General features: G+C 47.3%; 1 protein-coding gene across 3 annotated transcripts in view; it reads right to left on the bottom strand.

The window, feature by feature from the left end:
• The window catches only part of KAT2B (lysine acetyltransferase 2B), a 114,054-nt gene extending 95,725 nt beyond the window's left edge, over positions 1–18,329 (bottom strand). For all 3 annotated transcript variants that reach the window (XM_021071366.2, XM_084989957.1, XM_084989958.1), the window contains exon 1: positions 17,800–18,329. In XM_021071366.2, the coding sequence (XP_020927025.2) occupies positions 17,800–18,102 (303 nt within the window). In that variant the 5' untranslated portion in view covers positions 18,103–18,329. The remainder of the gene's footprint in view (positions 1–17,799) is intronic.
• Positions 18,330–21,736: the final 3,407 nt, after the last annotated feature.

Here is a 21,736-nt window from a genome sequence, read left to right as displayed (position 1 = left end):
ACACCTGGAGCCCACCATAGGCAAAGGATCCCAGTAAATGGATGTCTTAGGAACGGAACCCCTTAGGAAGCTGTCTGAATAATGCTCCTGGGACTAGGAGTAGTGCTTCTCAAACTTTAATCTACTCCCAAATTACCTAGGCAACCCTGTCAGAATGCAGATTCACAGTCAGTCAGTCCAGGGTGGGGCCTGGAGGTCTGCATTTCTAAAAAACGTTTCAGGTTCAAGGACCACGCTTAGAGCAGTAAAGATGAGAAGGAAAGAAATGGCTTCGGGGACGTGGGTGGAAATGCCTCTATCTTCTCGCTGGATTAATGTGAGCTTCCCATGAACAGTTTAAATTTAACCAGCTAAGCAATCCCTCCTGGGACACAAACACTTTTTCTCTCTTCACTATGCTAGGACCCCTCAGGTTCACACAGTTACCCAAGGATGGCCAGCAGAACACCATCAGCTGTGACCGGAAAGGGGGATTTTTAAAATTTGGCGCTCTTGGCACAAGTGAAAAGAAGATAGTGGGAGTGGGGTGGGGGGAGGAGATCAAATTTGCCTGCAATTGAGAGAGAAAACAGAACTGGACCTGGAGACCAGATAGGCAGTGAGGTAATTCAGTAGCAGAAGCAGCTCCGAAAACCATTAAGAGTGCCATTTTGGTCTGGGAAGCCACGTGGAACTAAAAAAAACAAAAAAGGAAGAGGGTGGTCAAGGGTACAGAAAGAGAACGGAAACCATGCCACGGAGTTCCTGTGGCTCAGTGGGTTAAGGATCCAGCACTGTCCCTGCTATGGTGTACGTTTGATCTCCGGCCTGGGAACTGCCATACGCCACAGATGCAGACAAAAAAAAAAAAAGAAAGAAAGAAAGAAAGAAAGAAGGAAATTACACCCAAAAAATTTCTTTTGAATTTATTTCAAAAAAGAAATGAGGAAATGACCCAGGGCAAGGGAACCAGGTACAAATACCCTATGTAAATGCCCTTCCAGGCCCCCCAAGACACACAGAAAACTTTTAGAGGAGAAATCAGGATCTGGAAGAAATCCATGTCTGTACTGGAGTTGAATAACGAACTGAACTCTTTATGCTAAATAATCAGATGTGACTGAATCTAAGGCTCGGGACCTCAGGCATTATCTCAGAAGGTGTTAGAACGACTCCGGTGCCACCAAATGGCCCGGGGTGGCCCAGACCCTTTATTACATCTGAGTCACCTATCCAGGACCAAACCCAAACTTGCAACACCCCTGGAAGGGCCTCAAGAGGCCCTGAGTGACACCAGGGCCAAAAAACTGGTGCCCCAGAACCCCAAACAATCCCTGGAGTCTTTTCTCTCTCTCTCTCTCTCTCTCTCTCTCTCTCTTTCTCTCTCTCTCTCTCTCTCTCTCTCTCTCTCTCTCTTTCTTTCACACACACACACACACACACACACACTCAATCTGGACTTGATGGTGAACTTGCCAAGGCAGTCAGCTCACCCTCCGAGGAGCTGGAGAAATTCCTCAAACTGTAGGGCTGGCACTGAGCAACCCACGCAACTAGCTGACTGACAGGACTTCTCACTCCTCAGCCTGCTGCCTTGGCACCGAGTCAACCAGGATGAGCAGAATAAACAGTGCTGCTTCCTGGGACGGTTCACACTCTTACAGCATCCGTCATTACCTGGGCTGATGACTCGCAAATCCACATAACCAGCCCAACCTGCAGAGCAGTACATCCAGCCCACATTCCCAACTGCCTACACCTGGCATCTCGGCCCAGGAGGTTCTACACTAGGCTCGCCCTCAACTCCAACACCCCTTTCCAACTACACTATTCTCTCCAGTGCCATTACCTTTCTCCCAGCTCCCGAATGCAATACATCTGCATTTGATGCCCTCACCCAAGGCCATCTGATTCTTCTTTCAAAGTCTCTCCCAGGTCTATACCTGCTCCTTTTCCACTGCCAAGGCCCTAGGTCAGGCTCTAAATAGCCAGTTAGTGGAGTTGGCATATACACACTATTTTATAAAAACCAGTAAGTAGCAAAGTCCTACTGTATAGCACCGGGAAATCTACTCAATACTCCGTAGTGACATACGTGGGAAAGGATACGGATATCTGAGAAGGAACGTATGTATGACTGAGTCACTTTGCTGCACACCGGAAACTAACACAACATTGTAAGTCAGCTATACTCCAATAAAATTAATTAAAAATGCCCAGATACAGCCACTATGGAGAACAGTTTGGAGATACCTTAGAAATCTATACATAGAACTCCCATATGACCCTGCAATCCCACTCTTGGGCATCTATCCGGACAAAGCTCTACTTAAAAGAGACACATGCACCCGCATGTTCATTGCAGCACTATTCACAATAGCCAGGACGTGGAAACAACCCAAATGTCCATCGACAGATGACTGGATTCGGAAGAGGTGGTATATATACACAATGGAATACTACTCAGCCATAAAAAAGGATGACATCATGCCATTTGCAGCAACATGGATGGAACTAGAGAATCTTATACTGAGTGAAATGAGCCAGAAAGACAAAGGCAAATACCATATGATATCACTTATAACGGGAATCTAATATCCAGCACAAATGAACATCTCCTCAGAAAAGAAAATCATGGACTTGGAGAAGAGACTTGTGGTTGCCTGATGGGAGGGGGAGGGAGTGGGAGGGATCGGGAGCTTGGGCTTATCAGACACAACTTAGAATAGATTTACAAGGAGATCCTGCTGAATAGCATTGAGAACTATGTCTAGATACTCATGTTGCAACAGAAGAATGGGTGGGGGAAAAACTGTAATTGCAATGTATACATCTAAGGATAACCTGACCCCCTTGCTGTACAGTGGGAAAATAAAAAAAAATAAAAAAAAAAAAAAATGCCCAGGGTTGGGAGAGGAATTAGCCAGTTAGAAGAAATGGCCCCCTCCCCACCTGTAATGCATTCCCACTCCCATCCTCCAAAAAGCACCCACTGCACACAAGGCTCTACTCTAAACTCCATGTAATAGTATCAAACATCCCTGTCTGATACTTCCCAAGGCAACTTTTGCCTGCATCATCCTATGTTCCCCACCCAATAGCCCGGAAGGACTGTGATTCAATGCTTAGAGAAGGATGTGGCTTGTTTGTGTTCATCTAGCTGGAGCAATCATCCAAGACCAAAACCTAGACCTCCTCACTTTAAAATCTCTCGTGTCTCCTTTTTAGGACTCACTATTAGTAAATGGACTCAGTCCAAATTTTTCTACCTGACATTCAAGACCTTCCATCAACCGTTTTCTTCTTTACCCAGGGGATCCTATTTCCCACTATTTCCGTTTACTCGATTGAGGGCTTGATCCCTGGCCTAGCTCAGTGGGTTAAGGATCCGGCATTGTCACAAGCTGAGGCACAGGTTACAGATGCAGCTCAGATCTGGCTTTGCTGTGGCTGTGGTGTTGGCTGGAGGCTGCAGCTCCTGATTCAACCCCTAGCCTGAGAACTTACATATGCTGTGGGTGTAGCCCTAAAAAGAAAAAAAAAAAAAAAAAAAGGACAACACTTGACTAGAGTTCCTTGGTGGCCTATCAGGTAAGGTATGGCATTGTCACTGCTGTGGCTCAGGTCACTGCTGTGGTGTAGGTTTAATCTCTGGCCTGGGAACTTGCCAAGGGCAAGGCCAAATAAATAAATAATGAAATGTATAAATCCAGCCTATCAGGTAAATTAAAACGACAACAGCACTTGACTAAGAGACACACCTAGCCCAACACATTGGTGAAAAATGCTTCTCCCATGGTCTTGCCCATCTTGGCAAATGGAACCACCATCCTTTCAGCTGCTCAGGTCAGCTACCTAGACATGACATTCATTTCTGTCTTTTTGTCAAAATCAAATCAAGTCTTGCTGTCTCTACATTCATAATATAGCCCCAAACTGTTTCACCTCACCCCTCCACTGCTCCCACCTCCAGCCAAGCCACCATCCTGTTATATCTAGACTGCAATAACTTCACCTGGCCCTCTTTTTCTACTCTTTCTGTGGTATACTTTATTCCTTTCAGAGCAGCCAAAAGGGATGCTTGGAAATGCAGGTCTTCTCTGAATCTATTGGAGAGAGCTCAGACATCCATCAACAGGTAGAGAGAGAAACTGTAGTACATCCATACAGTGGCATATTTCTCACCAATAAGAAATTAACTACTGAAGTATGAAACAACATGGATGAATCCCAAAAATGCTAAGTGGAGTGGAGAAAAATCAATGTGTGCTACGTGGTATCATTTATAAGAAATTCTAGACTATCAAAACTAAGTGTGGTGACACAAAGTAGATCAGTGGTTGCTTCTAGTGGGGAAGGATCTGAAGGACAAGGACCAGGAGGGGACCTCCTAGCATGATAGAAATATTCTGGGTCTTGATGTGCATTTGTTGAAACTGCATGGAAGTGGAGATCAGATCATTTGACTGTGTGAACATTATACTCTGGCAATCTGGCCCCATCTACGCTCACCCCTCTGCCCACCATTCAGCCACAGTGGTCTCCTGGCTGCCCTTGAGCCTGCCAAGCCCTTTCTGGCCCCAGGGTCTCTGCACCTCCCTCTGCCCTTGCACCCCACACGTAACTGGCTTCCTGTCACCATTCGTGCCCAGAAAGTTTCCCCTCTGCAGACAGAACCTTCCAGGCACATTCTGAAGGAACTCCCCAGGCATCCTCATTTACTTCTGTCTTCGTTCTCTAATGTGTGGGGCACTTACCACTTTCTGTTATTTTCTTGTTTACTGTCTGCTTCTGCTACCAGAAAGTGAGCTCCACAAGAGTGAAGCCCCATCTGTCACGGTCTCCCCAGCATCTAAATCATTGCCTGGCACATTCACTAACAATTTGTCGGATGAATGGGCAAAGTTGACAATATCATGCTCTCCACCTTACAGCTACGAAATCTGAGGCTGACAATGGCTATGCCATCTCCCCAGGGCCTCATGGCAAGAAAGCAGAACATCAGGATTCAAACCCGGGCCACCTGGGGCCCAGGTCCCTGTTCTAAATCACTCTGATGCCGTGCTCCTCTCAGCTTTACTTCTCCACTTTGCTTTACTCTGTTCACTGCACCTCCACTCCCACCCACCGCAGCTCGTGACACTTTCTTCTTGCACGGACTTCACACCTGACTCTTCACTTCCATTTTTCTTTCCCTTCATGTCTGTCACCCAGCAGGATGAGGGGTTCCTTATGGATTGCACGTCCTTTAGTCACTCACAGCACACCCAGGACAGAGCTGGGCATAGGCACCTAACCAGTATTTGTGGACGTGTTCCCTGGGAGGTGGGTGAGTTAGGTGGTGCCATGGGTATGTGCAGAGCCTGGCTTACATGACTCACTTCGCTATTCCAAAGTAAGCTGACCTTGGCTTCCCTGGCCTTCTGCCAGCCAGTTTCAACACCAGCTTGTTAGAGGGGATGCAAATTGGAGCTGCCGCCATCAGTCACTAGGATATTAGTCAGGTCTCCCTCTTTGTACTTCTGGAACCTCCTGCGTACCGCAGAAACCTCGGAGAAGGCTAAGCAGGCCCAGAGCAGGCCATGGATGGGGCAGATTAGGAGGGGGAAGAGTTCATGGAAATATCCCCAAATGTCTTGTCCTCAGGTCATGGAAGAGATTACTGAAAGCCCCCACCTAAGATCAGGTGGTTTGTCATTCCAAGTGGATCATGAAAGACGGCATTCCCACTTTTTTCCAAAAGAAATGCATTTGTCTCCTGATTAAAAAAATAATAAGCCCTGGATCTCGACCTCTGGCAACAGAAGAACAAATTAAAGAGAGCCCATTGTAGCCTTTAGTTTAAGTGAACAGCAAAGCAACAAAAAATATAAGTAGTAGTTAGAAAACATATCTTTTAGGAGATAGATTTTTTTTTTCTAGTTCACTAACATAATTTAGACTTTTAGAATATATGGTAGGGCCTTCTTCCCCTCCAGGGTTTTGAACCTGCCTGTCTTTGCATACTCAAAATCAATCCCCTTCTGAGAGTTTTAATTTGCAGACGAGGAAATGGGGGTCAGAGAAGTTCACATCATTTACTCAGAGGAGGATTAAAAGTGGGTGTGATTTCTCCCTGCTCTGTCCTGATCAGAAGTTCAAGCCATCAAAAGGTCCCATGTGTCATCAGGTCTCCGTGAGCCAAGAGTCAAGAGATGCTATTCCAGCCTCAGCGTGGGGCTGCCCTGCTGTTGACCACACGGCAAGTTACTAAACCTCTCTGGACTCCAGTTTCCTTGTGTTTAAAACAAAATTTCCTCTCCTGCAACCTCACAAAGCCTGTGAATATGAAGCTGCCCATTTAGTCATCAAATATGTATTGAATACCTACTATGTACATGGTATGTGTGGGCCTGGGATATGCAATGAACCAAAGTCCTTGCTTCCTATTCACAATAGTCAAGCCATGAAAGCAACCTAATTGTTCATCAACGGAGAAATGGATAAAGAAGATGTGGTACATACATACAATGTCATACTCAGCCTTAAAAAAGAATGAAATAATGCCGTTTGCAGCAACATGGATGGACCTAGAGATTACCATACTAAGTAAAGTCAGTCAGACAGAGAAAGACGAATATATGATATCACTTGCATGTGGACTCTAAAATATGGCACAAATGAATCTATCTACAAAACAGAAACAGACTCACAGGCATAGAAAACAGACTTGTGGTTGCTGAAAGGGGGAAGGGGAGGAAGTGGGATAAATTAGTAGGAGTTTGGAATTAATATACACACACTACTATACAAAACAGAATCAAGGGCATACTGTATAGCACAGGGAACTCTATTCAATATTCTATAATAACCTATATGGGTAAAGAATCTGAAAAAAGGAGTTCCCGTCATGACTCAGCGGTTAACGAACCCAACAAGCATCCATGAGGATGTGTGGTTTGATCAGTGGGCTAAGGATCTGGCATTGCCGTGAGCTGTGGTGTGGGTCACAGACATGGCTCGGATCCCATGTTGCTGTGGCTGTGGTGTAGGCCAGCGGCTACAGCTTCAAATGGACCCCTAGCCTGGGAACCTTCATATGCCGAAAATGCATCCCTAAAAGGCAAAAAGACCCCCCCACAAAAAAAATCTGAAAAAGAATGGATATGTACATACATATAATGGAATCACTTTGCTGAACAACTGAAACTGGCACAACATTGTACATCAATTTTCTTCCAATATGAAATAAAAATTATATCTAAAAAAGTCCTTGCTTTACAGAACTTCTATTGTCATAAAGGAAACAGACAAGAAATTATTCAAAATACATAAATATATATATATATATACATATTTTTTTGTCTTTTTGCCTTTCAGGGCCATACCCACAGCACATGGAGGTTCCCAGGCTAGAGGTCCATTCAGAGCTATAGCCACTGGCCTACACCAGAGCCACAGCAACGCGGGATCCGAGCTGCATCTGCAACTAGGCCAGGGATCGAAACCGTGTCCTTGTGGACGTTAGTCGGGTTCATTAACTGCTGAGCCACAACGGGAACTCCAAAATACATTTTTATAACAGAGTCATAGGATATATTATTTCCAAGTATTGATAAATGCAGTAAAGGAAAGCAAACAAAGTAAGATTATAGAGTGAAGAATTCCTGCTACTCTACAACGGGGGGGGGGGGGTGTCAGAAGGGTTCTCTGAGAAGCTGGCATTTGAGAACAGACCTGAGGAAGTTTCTGTGCAGTGCAACAGGTTAAGGATCCAGCTTTCCCAAAGCTGGGGTACAGGTCACAACCATGGTACGGGTTTGATCCCTGGCCCAGAAATTTCCATACACCTTGGGTGTGGCCGAAAAAGAAAAAAAGGAAACCAAATAAGTTTTGACAACAAGCCACACCAACACCTGGGGAAGAAAAAAAGTGCAATGCAAGGGGTACCAGTATATCAGTCAGATGCCAGAGATGGAAGCAAATCAACATAATAAAGGACACAATTCCACCTCAGTTATAAACTAGGTGAGGAATTGTCACACGAAGTCTGGGCAGGATCTCCTTGAGCAGAAATCTTCTAAGGCAGCCCATGGAAACAGATATTGAATGGATAAATAAATGGCCTGGGAACACCTCTGCGTACATGCACACACAAGTGAAAAAGGTGAAAATCCTGTTAACAGTATCGATTACAGGGAGTTCCCGTCGTGGCGCAGCGGTTAACGAATCCGACTAGAAACCATGAAGTTGCGGGTTCGGTCCCTGCCCTTGCTCAGTGGGCCAACGATCCGGCGTTGCCGTGAGCTGTGGTGTAGGTTGCAGACGCGGCTCGGATCCCGCGTTGCTGTGGCTCTGGCGTAGGCTGGCGGCTACAGCTCCGATTGGACCCCTAGCCTGGGAACCTCCATATGCCGCGGGAGCGGCCCAAAGAAATAGCAAAAAAAAAAAAAGACAAAAAACAAAAAAAACAGTATCGATTACAGAAAAGATTGTTTTATAAGTGGGTGATCCATGTGTTTTATAAGTGGGTGATCCATGTGATTCTACTGAATAGTAAGCTTATCTGTATTTAATACAAGTTTTCAAGATAAAGTTGCTGTGCAAAAACTGTAGGCTGTTCCTCACTGCCACTCCTGGGGAGAAGGTGGTCCTTAGTGGCCTTGGCACGCAGCTCTGGGGATGAACCAGAAGGAACATTCTCAGCCCTACATCTCCATCCCCTAGGCCAATAACAGAGGTTGTCAGTGACTGCTGGAGCTTTAGGGAGTGGGCTCCAGCCAGCTTCTAGGAACCTCGCCACAATGCCCAACATCTATGGCTTTGCATGGTTTACAGGACACAGTGTACAACCCTAGCCATCCTCCAGAACCAAGGAAGAGTGACAGCAGGACTTAGCAGGCTATTTACCAGTAAGGGCTCATCAAGACAGACTCCAAGGGAGAAGGAACCCTTCAGGCTAGGCATTTCGCAGCTGTGACATCACAGGCCCCCAACACTCTGACTCTCCTCCCATCCCATCCTTCTCTACCACCTCCTGGATTTCCTGTCCACATTCCTGTCTTCGTGGGTTCTTCCCAGGTACCCAAAGAGCAAATTCACAGCTTTCCCTTCAAAAGCCTAATTAAAATTCATCATGGGGAGTTCCTATTGCGACTCAGCGGTAATAAATCAGATTAGTATCCATGAGGATGCAGGGTCGATCCCTGGCCTCGTTCAGTGGGTTAAGGATCTGGTGTTGCCATGAGCTGTGGTGTAGGTAACAGACACAGCTCAGATCTGGTGTGGCTATGGTGTAGCTCTGATTTGACTGCTAGCCTGGGAACTTCCACAGGCTGCAGCCTAAAAAAAAAAATAATAAAAATAATAAAATTCATCTTAGGAAGCTGTCCACATCCAGTGACTTCCACTCTACGAATGGTTAACAGTTCTTCACTTGTTTTTCAGCTTAAATCAGGGCTATATGCAACAACACCCATGCAGCATGCACCATGTGGAATGACAAAAGCCAGAGGCAAAGGAGTTCATGCCATGTGATATGATGTTTAAGAGAGGCAAAACTAATCTCTGGTCATAAACTTCAGAATAAGGGTTACCAGAGGTAGGGAGGGGACAAAGGAGGGCCTCCGAGGTGCTGGAAATGCTCTACAGCTCTTTCTGGGCCACAGTTGCATAGATGCGTGAGTATGTAAAAATTCCCCCAAATCACCAGACATACTGATGATTTGAGCACTTTACTGTCTGCATGATAAAAGTTTAAAAAAAAAAAAAAAAGACTTTCCTCTGGACTGTGCTGAAATACTGCTTATGTGTGCAGTCTTATATAGAGCTGTTCTGGGACTTCAAAACATCCAGGATGGCCAATTCCTTACCTCTCTGGCACATCTAGCACCTTCGACAGCCTGAGTAGGTCTCTCTTTCATCTTCCGTCAACAGGGAACTCTACTGGGCCAGCCCAGTGACCCTTCTTGATTGTCAGCTTTAAAACAATCAAGGGCATGCATCTGTCTGCCCTGGGCTAGTCATAAAGGATGCTTATTTTGTTTGCTTTATGGCCTGCACAGTTTCAATGAACTAGAAAAGCCTTTGAACAGACCTCTCAATAGGAGTACAATAAACATCAAATGAGAGCAGGCGAAGGCCTGACACAAATGACGTCCCCTCAGTAAACCCTTTGAAAGAACAGCATCCCCTCCGCTCCCTGAGGACGTCTGGGAAAGGAGGCACAAGGGCATCTCTGTGTGCAGCTCCCCCAGAGCCACCGAGGCAGCCGGAGAAAGATGCTGAGCCTCTTTGGGTCTCTGTGCCCCGCTGGTAAAATGACCTTCCTCCCCTTTCTCTTACCCCACATAGAAGAGTCGGGTGAACCCTAGCGGGAAAACCCTAGCAACAAAACTGCTGATTCCAATGGAAAACTTTTGAAAATAAAATAGACATCTGTGGAATGCCTGTGGGCTAAGAACTCTCCCAGCTGCTAGACGATTTCATCTTCACGGTAAGTGGATGAGATGGCACCTCGCCTCCCACTTCACCAATGAGGAAACTGCAAGACAGGCAGTTAAGGGGCACCGGGTTGTGGGGGTGGTTATGATCCTCCAGGTTTTCGCCAGGTAGCCAGGTGGTTGGCACACCTGCCATTCTGCCACAGATGCTGTGGTGTTAGAATCAGATTAGAAGTAGGAAACCATCAAAGGTAGAAAACCACGGACAACTGTTCCTAAATAGCTACCTTCCTCTCATGGAGAAACCAACAAACTCCATCCGAAGCCACTGAGCCTTGGAAATCTAAGTTTTATTGGCAATGTACTGAGTATCCAGATCTTTCATCTGAGAAGCAGATGTTCTGATCGTTCCAAGGTAGCTGGTATGAAACTGTGTATTTTACCCTCAACGGGTAAAATTCCCTATGACGGGTCAGATCTGTGGATTTACAGAATTAAATAGACACCAATGTGGATGGATAACTAGGTTTAGATCTACTGAATGATTTAAAAAACAAACAAAAAATAGTGTATCACAAAATGCTCTTTGCAAGAACAAGCTTCCTAAAACAAAACAGCCCTCAGCAGATTTGGTACTGTTTTGCCCTATAAACTACTTCTCTCAGTTACATAAAACTGCAAACTGCAATCTGAAGGCTTTGCAGGCTTGAATTCCCATCTCCCTGAAAGTTTAGGAGGAAACAATTAAATTTGGTCATCTTTCTCAGGCTCCTTTGTATTCTGCCTGCCAAATGAAACATTTTTCCTGTGTGCTTGGCTTCATGATACCATCTTTTAGAGAGGTTACCACATGTGAAATAATTGAAATAACTGTATGCAATAGATTTATGTGGCTAGAGGTTAACTTTTTTTTTTAAATTGTATCTATCCAATACTGCTTATCTGAAGAGTCTCCAAAAATATACTTTTAGATGGGTTTCTATTTGCAAACCAACAATCAATTAATACAAAATATCACCTTTAAAAGGTGCCCATGGTGGGAGTGGGGTGGAAGGGAAATGACAGACTTTGCGGGGGTGGAAGCTCTAAAATTGAACTGTGTGAGTTCCCTGGTAGCTCAGTGGGTTAAGGACCTGGCACTGTCACTGCTGTGGTGTCAGTTTGATCCCTGGAATTTCCATAGGCTGCAAGTCCAGCCAAAAAAAAAAGAACTGTACTGAGGAATACATTCAAAGGCATCTGATTGCACATTAACAATGTTAGTGAGTTTCATGATCTATAAATTATACCACAATGAAGATTTTTAAAATGTGCCCATGATTCACAAAGTAAGATTTTTCAGGTTTTGAGTGTTATTAAAATTAACATTAAAAGCACACCTTTTTCCCTATCCTGCAAATATATTTATGGTGATTATGGAGCAAGCTAATTTTCCTGTAAAGCAGAGTTTCTCAGCTTTGGCACAATTAGTCATCGGGTGGCCAAATCATTCTTTGTGGTTGGGGGTGGGGGGCTGTCCTGTGCATTGTGGGGTGTTTAGCAACATCTCTGGCCTCTATTCACGAGTTGCCAGTACATCCTTCCCCAGGTACAATGACCAAAAAAGTCTCCAGACATTGCCAAATATCCCCTGGGGGTGGAGGGGTGGGGGAAGAACTCCTGGGTAAGAGCCACTGCTCTAGACGATGGCAGCAGCAGAAGTTTGCTCTCTGGAGGAATGACTGGCAAGTAGGCACTCAAGGCCCTTTCTAACTTTAAGGCTGATTCCAGTGTCCCATTCACCAGGTCACTTTTTCTCTTATGATGGCACCTCTGCCTCTGCTCCCCACATATTCTACAGCCAGTGTCACCTAAAGATTGTACACCATTATTTTTGGGGGAGTTCCCTGGTGGCTTAGTGGGTTAGGGATAGGGGTTGTCATTACTGTGGTGAGGGTTCGGGAATTTCCAGAGGTCATGGGGGCAGCCCAAAAGACCCAAAACATCGAAAAACATTTTTTTCTAAATGAAGACTCATTTCATGGTCCTGTGCCCGTATCAGTCCCTAAGTATGGCATTCAGCCCAGAACTGAAGCAGCAGGGTTCTCCATGAATGCTTTGCAGCTCCTGCCTCCAACAGCATCAGACAATTTTGTTTTGCTAGTGTTAACTCATCATTTTTAGGCTCCAGGAACTCAGGGGGATCTTCTCTCTTTGAACTCCAAGGCTATCCTAGAGATGAAGCCTTGATTGCTATCAAGGCTCAGAGGGAAACTAAGTGACTTGTATCCAAGATCACACAAGTGGCAGCACTGGGATGGGAGACTAAGCCCCACATTCTTTCCTGACTCCCAAGTTTACAGTGTATCCCCTACTCTGAGCTGCTGAGAGGACATACTGTGGACTAGACACCACTGGATGCCTCATACACAGGAGCTCATTTAAAATCTTCACTCTGGGAGTTCCCGTCGTGGCGCAGTGGTTAACGAATCCGACTAGGAACCATGAGGTTGCGGGTTCGGTCCCTGCCCGTGCTCAGTGGGTTAATGATCCGGCGTTGCCGTGAGCTGTGGTGTAGGTCGCAGACACGGCTCGGATCCCGCGTTGCTGTGGCTCTGGCATAGGCTGGCAGCTACAGCTCCGATTAGACCCCTAGCCTGGGAACCTCCATATGCCGCGGGAGCGGCCCAAGAAATAGCAAAAAAAAAAGACAAAAAAAAAAAAAAAAAAAAAAAAAAAAAAAAAAAAAAAGGAGTTCCCGTCGTGGCGCAGTGGTTAACGAATCCGACTAGGAACCATGAGGTCGCGGGTTCGGTCCCTGCCCTTGCTCAGTGGGTTAACGATCCGGCGTTGCCGTGAGCTGTGGTGTAGGTCGCAGACGCGGCTCGGATCCCGCGTTGCTGTGGCTCTGGCGTAGGCTGGTGGCTACAGCTCCGATTCAACCCCTAGCCTGGGAACCTCCATATGCCGCGGGAGCGGCCCAAGAAATAGCAACAACAGCAACAACATCAACAACAACAGACAAAAAGACAAAAGACAAAAAAAAAAAAAAAAAAAAAAAAAAAAAAAAAAAAAAAAATCTTCACTCTGGAGTTCCCACTGTGGCGAAGTGGAATCGAATCCGACTAGGAACCATGAGGTTGAGGATCCAACCCCTGGGCTCGCTCAGTGGGTTAAGGACCTGGCGTTGCCATAAGCTGTGGTGTAGGTCACAGATGCAGCTTGGATCTGGCGTTGCTGTGGCTCTGGTGCAGGCCAGCAGCTACAGCTCTGATTAGACCCCTAGCCTGGGAACCTCCATATGTCACATGTGCGGCCCTAAAAAGCAAAAAATAAAAAATAAAATCCTCGATCTAAGAAAAAATTTAAAAATAAATAAAATATAAAATCCTCACTGTTACACCATGAGGAGGGGTTTATTATTCCTATTTTACAGGCAAGGAAATGGAGGTGGAGGTAAAGTCCTTGCTCAAGGTCACATAGCTGGACCTGAAATGTGACCTCAGCTTGTATGTACTAGGAAGCACAGGCTCCTGGCCACCCTCTCCTGCCTTCCCTCATGTAGAAACGGCCTATTTAACTAGGAAGAGCCAGTTGATGGCTTTGGGATTTTGTTTTCTTTTTTTTTTTTTTTTTTTCTTTTTAGGGCTACACCCAAGGCATATGGAAGTTCCCAAGCTAGGGGTCAAATTGGAGCTGCAGCAGCCGGCCTACACCACAGCCACAGCAACTCCAGATCCAAGCTGCATATGCAACTTACACCGCAGCTTGTGCCAGATCCTTAATCCACTGAGCAAGGCCAGGGGTCAAACCCACATCCTCATGGGTACTAGTCAGATTCTTAACCCGCTGAGCCACATTGGGAACTCTGGCTTTGGTATTTTAGTACATAAATTAATTCAAAGAGATGTGGATTATGAGCTACTCCTAACTCGCTTGGGGCTTCCTTTGTAACACTAACAATCCATTGCTATGCACATCCATTAAGAGACCTGGCAATGCTCTATGTGAAAAAAATCCTCTCTGCCTAATTTCAAGAAGTGGTCAGGCTAAATTTTACTACTGCTCTTCCAACAGTTAATTATTTCCTCAGTCTTCTCTTCTCTTGCATACATCCAGTCAATAACCCCATCACTTAGAATCTATTCAGGGTGACAGACATATATCAAATAATCACATAATTAAAAATCATGATAAAAGCACCAGGAAGGAAAAGTAAGTACAGAGGGGTTCAGAAAATGTATAATGGGAAGGATGGGCAGGGTTGTAAAGGAAATGCAAAGAATCTGAGATTTGCAGGAAGAGCTGGGAGTTCTTTTGAAAGTGAGGTGAGAGGAGCTTTTCAGTTTTAGGGAAGTGTGTGCAAAGGCCCTGAGGTAGAAGGGAACCATGCATGCAAGGTTCTGAAAAGGGGCCAGAGATAGCAGTGGCCAGACCATGCAGGGCCTTGTAGGGTCCTTAGTAGGGGCATAACATGGTCAGATCTACATTTTTGTTGTGAGCCACACAGGAAGTCCATAGATCTACAGTTTTAATGATCATTCTGGCTTCGTCACATGGGCAACCCTTGCCAGAATACAGTTACAGAACTCTATTCTGGATCCTGCAAAACAAGTTTGTTTGTTTCTTTTTTTCTTCTCTCCGGGGTGTGGCATACCACCCTGGCTATGTACTAGCTCCCCTTTTTCTGTTTCATTTGTGAAGCTTAAAGGCCAGATCTTTCATCAGGTCTGGGACCTGTTTTCTTTCAATAGCCCATCTCTTTCCAGAGCCCTCCCCACTCCCTAACCTCTGTACCCTCCAATCTGCCAAGTGGCCTGGTCAGTGACAAAAGGGAGGGGAACCTGTCCTTTGGGGTTTTCTTACATAAAGGGTAGAGACAAGCTGAGAAAGACACACAGATTCTGCTCTCTTACACCTCCTCACCCTGAGGCTAGCACAGTTTAGAAAAAATAAAAAGCAAATCAGAGATAATGCTAAGATTCCTGGATTCTCTCTTGGCCACACCCACCACCACCACCACCACAGTGGCCCCAGCCATTGGACTCTAGCTCCTGCTGGCCCAGCTCCAAGCTTTCATAACCACTTTCAGTTTCTCCACTACAAGAAGCTTCAGCTCACCCTACCCTGAACGGCTAAGAGTCCTTTGCACCCACCGACACTTCCTCCAAGAAGCCATCACCACCCTACCGGTGCTCCAGCCCATGAGCAGATTTCTTGAACCCCATTGTAACTGGCTGCCTGCCCACCTCCCCAGGCTCCTAACACAGGTGGTCAGTAGCTCCAGAAGGACAGGTTCTGGGTGTCACAGACCCAGCATCTAGCATAACACCTAGAACCCAGTTACGACCCCTCCAAACACTTACTGAATGAACGAGCAAATAGAAATTGACACTTTCAGAGTACCCCAGAGGCAGGAAGAGAGACTTTTTAATACGAGAGGTTTTCCCTTCCCAGAGGTTTGGTTATGAATGTGAAGGTGAAACACTCAAGTCACAAACTTTAGAGAAGGTCACTCATGAAAATTTAAAAGAATCAAGAATTTCAATGCAGGGCACATATGCTCATGGTTTTACACCAGATCAAAACTTGAGGAAAGTTTTCAGACATTAAGGCAGCAGCAGGCAGAAGAGAAAAGGTGTGCATGATGGAAACCCAATAAAAAGCAAGGACAGAAACATGGAGCTGACACAATTCCTATATGAGCACACACTGGCTGCTAAACACCTAGTCCATCCAGCAACTGACCCTGTACTTACCTCTGTGCAGTTCCTCCTTCAGACCTCTACTCTTCCCACCTTGTTCCAATTTGGGTAACGCCCTTCATACCAGCACATGGCCCTTCACCTTTCTTACAAGCACACTCCCCACTTGATCTTTTTTGCATTCCTTCTTCAGAAATACCAACCATGTGGTGTTCTTGTTTGACAGTTTCAGGTTTTTTTGGCCAAATTCGAAAGGGACTAATCCTATAATGTCCAGGTCTGACTAGGGTCTTGTTACTTGGAGTGTGGTCAGTGGACTAGCAACTCATCACATTTCTGAGAGTTTATCAGAAATGCAGCCTCTCAGCCCCAGCCCAGTTCTACTGATGCAGAAGCAGCATTTAATCAGCTCGGCAGAAGATTCCTAGACACAATAAAGTTTGAGAAGTCCGGTGCTAGAGCCTACATTCATTCGGGGCTAGATCCTACATTCATTCAACCAAGATTTATTATGCCCGGGCAGGGTCTACAGCAGGTGTTCAAAGTACAGGAGGATGTGAATGGCGTGGAAAAGGGAAAGTACAGACATTCCATTGCAGTGGAGAAGCTCTAAAAGCAGCAACACCAGGGAGAGGGGTTCTAACAGGGTTAATAATCTTTCACCAAAATTCAGACGTGACCTGCTGCAGCTAGGCTGTGGAGATCTGGAATCTGGGAACTGGACCCCGTTTTGCAGCAGGCGGGAGGAATACAGGGGAGGTGTGTGTGTGTGTGTGTGTGTGTGTGTGTCTCTTCCCCGCCTCGGCCACAGGCCGCAGGAGCTGACAAGGCCAAGTCCCCGCCCCCCTCAGCTGTCACCCTGTCAAAACAAAGCCGCTGCTGACAGCGCAGGGCCAGCCTGCCCCGCGGCCTCGGCCAATGTCGCCACTCCAGAAGCTCGGCGCCCACATCTGGATCCGCAGCTCAGGGGTGACTGGGTGCCCAGAGCTGGCATGGAAACGGGATGGCGAGAAACGCGCGTTCTCAAACTGAGCAGTAGCGCCCGCCGCGCTGGGCTGTCACCTTGCCAAATCCTGTTTACACCCCGAGAGGCTGGCGATTCAACTAAACAAGTAATAATACAATAATGACGGGGCTGTCACCGCGCACCTTAACGCCTCTGCCGTCCGCGGAGGGCGCCCGCAGCTCTAAGACCCTGCCTCGGGCTGCACCCAACTTCCCACCCTGCGCGTTCCGCCCCTTAGAGCTCCCAAAGCGCTGGGAGTCAGGGATCCCACTCCAGCCACACTCCTTCCACCCAGCTCCGCCCCACGGAGCACAGGGAAAGGAGGGCGGAGAGGGGACGCTCAGATCCCCAAAGATGTTTTTTTGGCCCTAGGGCGCTCGCCGCACAGTGAGCCCAGCTCCACTCCCAGGAAGGCGCCTCCGGCGAGCTCCTACAGAGCAACAAAGCCCCAGGGCAGCCCAGGAGCGCGAACGCAGCGGCAACTCTTTCCAAAGGGAAGGAAGGAAAGGCTCTCCGTCGCGGAGATCAATTCTCCCTCCCGACAGGACTCTGGTCCGAGAAGCTGCTAATTGGGCGCGGGCAACAGCAGCACTTCCGCGGTGCAGCGGCCCCAGGCGGGAGGCGGGAGGTGGGGGCGGGAAGGGGAGGGGGTGGGGGTCCTGCGGGCCTGGCCGCTGCTCCTCGGGCGGGCCCCGAGCGGAGCGCGTACCTTGCAGGCGGAGTACACTCCGAGTTTCTCCAGTTTCTTGGCCCGCGGAGCGGAGCGCAGTTGCGCCTTCTTCACCGCGATCCGGGCCGAGCCGCCGCCTCCCGGTCCCTCGGCTGTGCCCGCCGCCGCCACCGCCGTCGCCGGTCCGCAGGCACCCGAGCCCCCGGCGGCGGCGGCGCAAGGGGAGCTCTGCGGGGGCGCAGGCGGCGGCGCGGGGGGCGGCGGGGGTAGCGCCCCGAGCCCAGCCCCCGCCCCGGCCCCCGCCCCGCCGCCGCCCGGCCCGGCCCCGCCAGCCTCGGACATGCCGCCCCGGAGCACGGCAGGAGGCGCCGAGTGTCAGGCGCCGCCGCCGCCAGGGTCTCTCTCTCGGGCTCTGGTCGCCGGGAGCGCGAGACCCTCCCCCCGCGCCCTCCCGCCCCTGCGCCCACCCCCCTCCCCGCCCCCGCCCTCCCCCGCGCACCGCCCGCCCGGCTCGCTCCGGCCGCGGCCCGCGCGCTGACGGTGGTGGTGGCGGCGGCAGCTGCTCCCCCCGGAGGGAGGGGACTAGCGGCTCCACGGCCGCCGCCGCCGCCGCCACTGCGCCCGCCCTCCCCTGGCTCTTCTCCCCGGGGCCCCGCTCCGCGCGCGGGCCGCGGACATGTTCCCGGGGTGCCTGCGGCGGGTGCTGGCTCCGGAGGAAGGTCGGGCCAGGCACTCCCCCCACCCCGGTAGCTTCCCGCTGCCTGCGGGGCGTGCACCCCCCACCCGGCGCCTGGCACCAGGCGCTCGCCCGCCAGGGGGCGAGGCCAAGCCGGAGGTGGGGGGGACGAGAAGGAGGGTAGGGGCCGGCGCCCAGGCACCTGCTGGCCGCCTCCATCTCAGCAGTCCCCCTTACCCAGCCGACCCCGCCTAGGATGGGGTCGCCGGGGGCGGCAGGGGGGGGAGAGACTCCCATCATCTGTCCCTCCCCACTATTCCACCCTTTCGCAGAACGAAGACAACTTCCTCCACCCTAGCGGGAGCCAGAGGGAAAAAAAAAATATTTTTGAAAAGTACCCGTCCGTGCTAATCCTTTTCTTTGTTGGTAATTCAACCAAAATAAAAGCGTGATGTTTTCCATTTCTCTTTTTAGATACTTTTCTGCCCAACTTCTTTCCTTTAAGAACAGTTTCTTCCTATAAGCAATTTCTAGATCCCACCAGCCAGAGAAAGGAAAAGACTGTTAATCGATATTTTCTGTAATTTTTGTTTGAAAGTGCTGGTTGTTAAAAAGAATGCTAGTCCAAAAAGCACTATTAGAATGAAAGCTACTCGCAGTGGGAAAAGTTCGTTAACAGGACTCATCTCCGCAGGGTGGGACTATAACCTTGTTACTTTTTTTTCTATAATGTTGCATAGTTTTCAGAATTGATATCACCAGCATGCATATTAACCATGAAAAAAAACTTCAGCAGCGTCCAAAAGAATGTGTTGGTTTTGGCTTCAAACTTAAAAACAAAAACAAAACAAAAAACTGAAAAACTCAACTCAGCATTTTCAACTTTGTTGAAACTGTTGAAAGCTACCGTTTTCATTGTTGATGACAATGAGGGTGGTGTTTAGTAATTCAGAGAACACGTTTCAGTTTTTCATTTGAAAGCTGTGCACCTTTGGTCTGCCTCTCTAGAGCAGTTTTTGAAAACACAGGGCTATATCTCAGGACCTGTCACAAATGCCCTGCTTTTGTAATATGAGTCATAATTTTTATGTAATATGGGTCATAATGTGTGTGGGTTTTCGTGTTTGTTTTGGTTTTTTTTTTTTTTTTTTTTTTTTTGGTCTTTTTGTCTTTTTAGGGCTGAACCCACAGCATATGGAGGTTCCTAGGCTAGGGCTTGAATCAGAGCTGTAGCTGTCAACCTGCACCACAGCCATAGCCACAGCCACAGCCACAGCCACTCGGGATCCAAGATGTGTCTGAGACCTACACCACTGTTCACAGGCAACACCGGATCCTTAACCCACTGAGCCACACAAGAACTTCAAAAAAAATTACAAATATTAAAGTCTAGTTGATTGTGCTCATGCTTAAAGTTTAGGGGTGCAGTGCCCTGATATGTGCAGTGTGCTTTAAGAAGCATTAAAAAAAAAAAAAAGATGAATTGATGCATCTGTGAAAGGGCAGATAGGCAGATGAACAGACAGATATGTGATAAAGCAAGCAGAGCAAAATGTTGAGTTGAATATAGGTACAGGGATGTTCATTGTGCTGTCCTTTTAAACTTTTTTCTGTATGTCTGAAATTTTCATCATAAAATCACCCATCACCTCATCCTAAACTGTCCCCAGAATTCAAGAGGCAGGCTATTTCCAGGATGTTTTGAAGCAGAATAAAACAACCTTATTTCATTCCACCCTGAAAACCATCACTGTCTGAATGGTGAATGGCATGTGACATCCACTGAACATTATTTTTCATTATTTCCCTGCTTGGAGCATCCAGATGACATACTGCCTTAGGCTGAAGGCCCACAGTTCCAAGGCCTATTCAAAGTGGATTATGAGCACCAGGCCAGGACATTTCAAGGGCAAAGGATTCAGGAGGCTTGTTGCTTCTATGTAATCAGGCTGCTGTGAGTGTGAGCGTTTAGTAAGCTCCTATGCACAGAGTCCTTTTAGGAAGTGAGCATCAAGAAAGTGAAAAGCAATGTTTTCATTTACAAAGTGTTCGCAATTGTGAAGGATGTCAATCTAAAATGGAGAATCTCATGCTTGTGCCCTGAGAAGAGCAGAACTTAGAACTTAAGAACTGAGATGGATTTGTGCTAATGCTTCACAGAAGACCCAGACTTACCTCCTGAGCAATGAACAACCACCAAGAGTCTCTCCCCATCCTCAAGCCAATGATCATACCGATTGGCCTCCAGCCAGACTCCCTGTCTTGAATCTCCCTACCCAAAAATTCAGCCCACCCACACCCTTAGCACACTTGCCTGTGGCTTGCTGTGGTTTGCATTTCCTGGAATTCCAATTCCCATGCTATTCCCAAATAATCTCAATTTCTGGTTGTTCAGTGTTGCCTCAGTTTACCTCTTTATTTAGGTTGACACAACTTGCTTAGGTAGGAAAATCACAATTGAGGTAGAGCTTCCCTGCCTGCCAGCTTGAAACTCTCACAAGCATCCTGTTCTAATAAATCTATTTCTTGCCTAAAAAAATAAAAAAGAAAGAAAGAAAAGAGAGAAAATCCTACAATAAAAAAATATGAAAGTCTTGAAGAGTAGGAATTGAGGGAGCAGGTTGATCCCTGGAGGTTATTTCTGGCTTATTAATACTGTAGGATGTTACACAGCTGACACAAAGAATGACCTTTATACAAATGTAATAGCATAGGAAATACTGATGAATGATCTCCAGGAAATCTCCAGGAGATACTGCTGAATGATCTCTGTACAGTATAATCCCATCTATGTTAAGAGCAAACTCACATCAACAGATAAAGAGAGAACTTTCAATCAGTGCTTACAAAAATGCAAAAGCAGGAGTTTCCATCGTGGCTCAGTGGTAATGAACCTGATTGGTATCCATGAGGACAAGGGTTCGATCCCTGGCGTCATTCAATGGGCTAAGGATCAGGTGTTGTCATGAGCTGTGGTGTAGGTCTCAGACGTGACTCGGATCTGGCGTTGCTGTTGCTATAACTGTTTTGACCCCTAGCCTGGGAACTTCCATATGCCTCCAGTGCAGCCCTATAAAGCAAAAAAAAAAAAAAGCAGAAGTTCCTTTGATGCAGCAGTTTAAAGATTAGGCATTGTCACTGCAGGGGCTCAGGTTCCATCCATGGCTGGTAACTTCCTTATGCCTCAGGTGCAGCCTTAATTAATTAATTAATTAATTAAAATGCAAAAGCAAGAGAAAGATTTAGAACGATACACAGTCAACTCCTAAATGTAGTTGCCTTTCACCAGGCTCCCCGAGA

The sequence above is a fragment of the Sus scrofa genome, chromosome 13 (genome assembly GCF_054392235.1).
Source record: "Sus scrofa isolate SSC_HxYL_T2T_F1_AM1 chromosome 13, Sscrofa_HxYL_maternal_Yorkshire_Landrace_v2.0, whole genome shotgun sequence".
Taxonomy (NCBI): Eukaryota; Metazoa; Chordata; class Mammalia; order Artiodactyla; family Suidae; genus Sus; species Sus scrofa.
The sequence above is the reverse complement of the archived record's forward strand: the minus strand, read 5'-3'. Positions and strand labels throughout refer to the sequence as shown.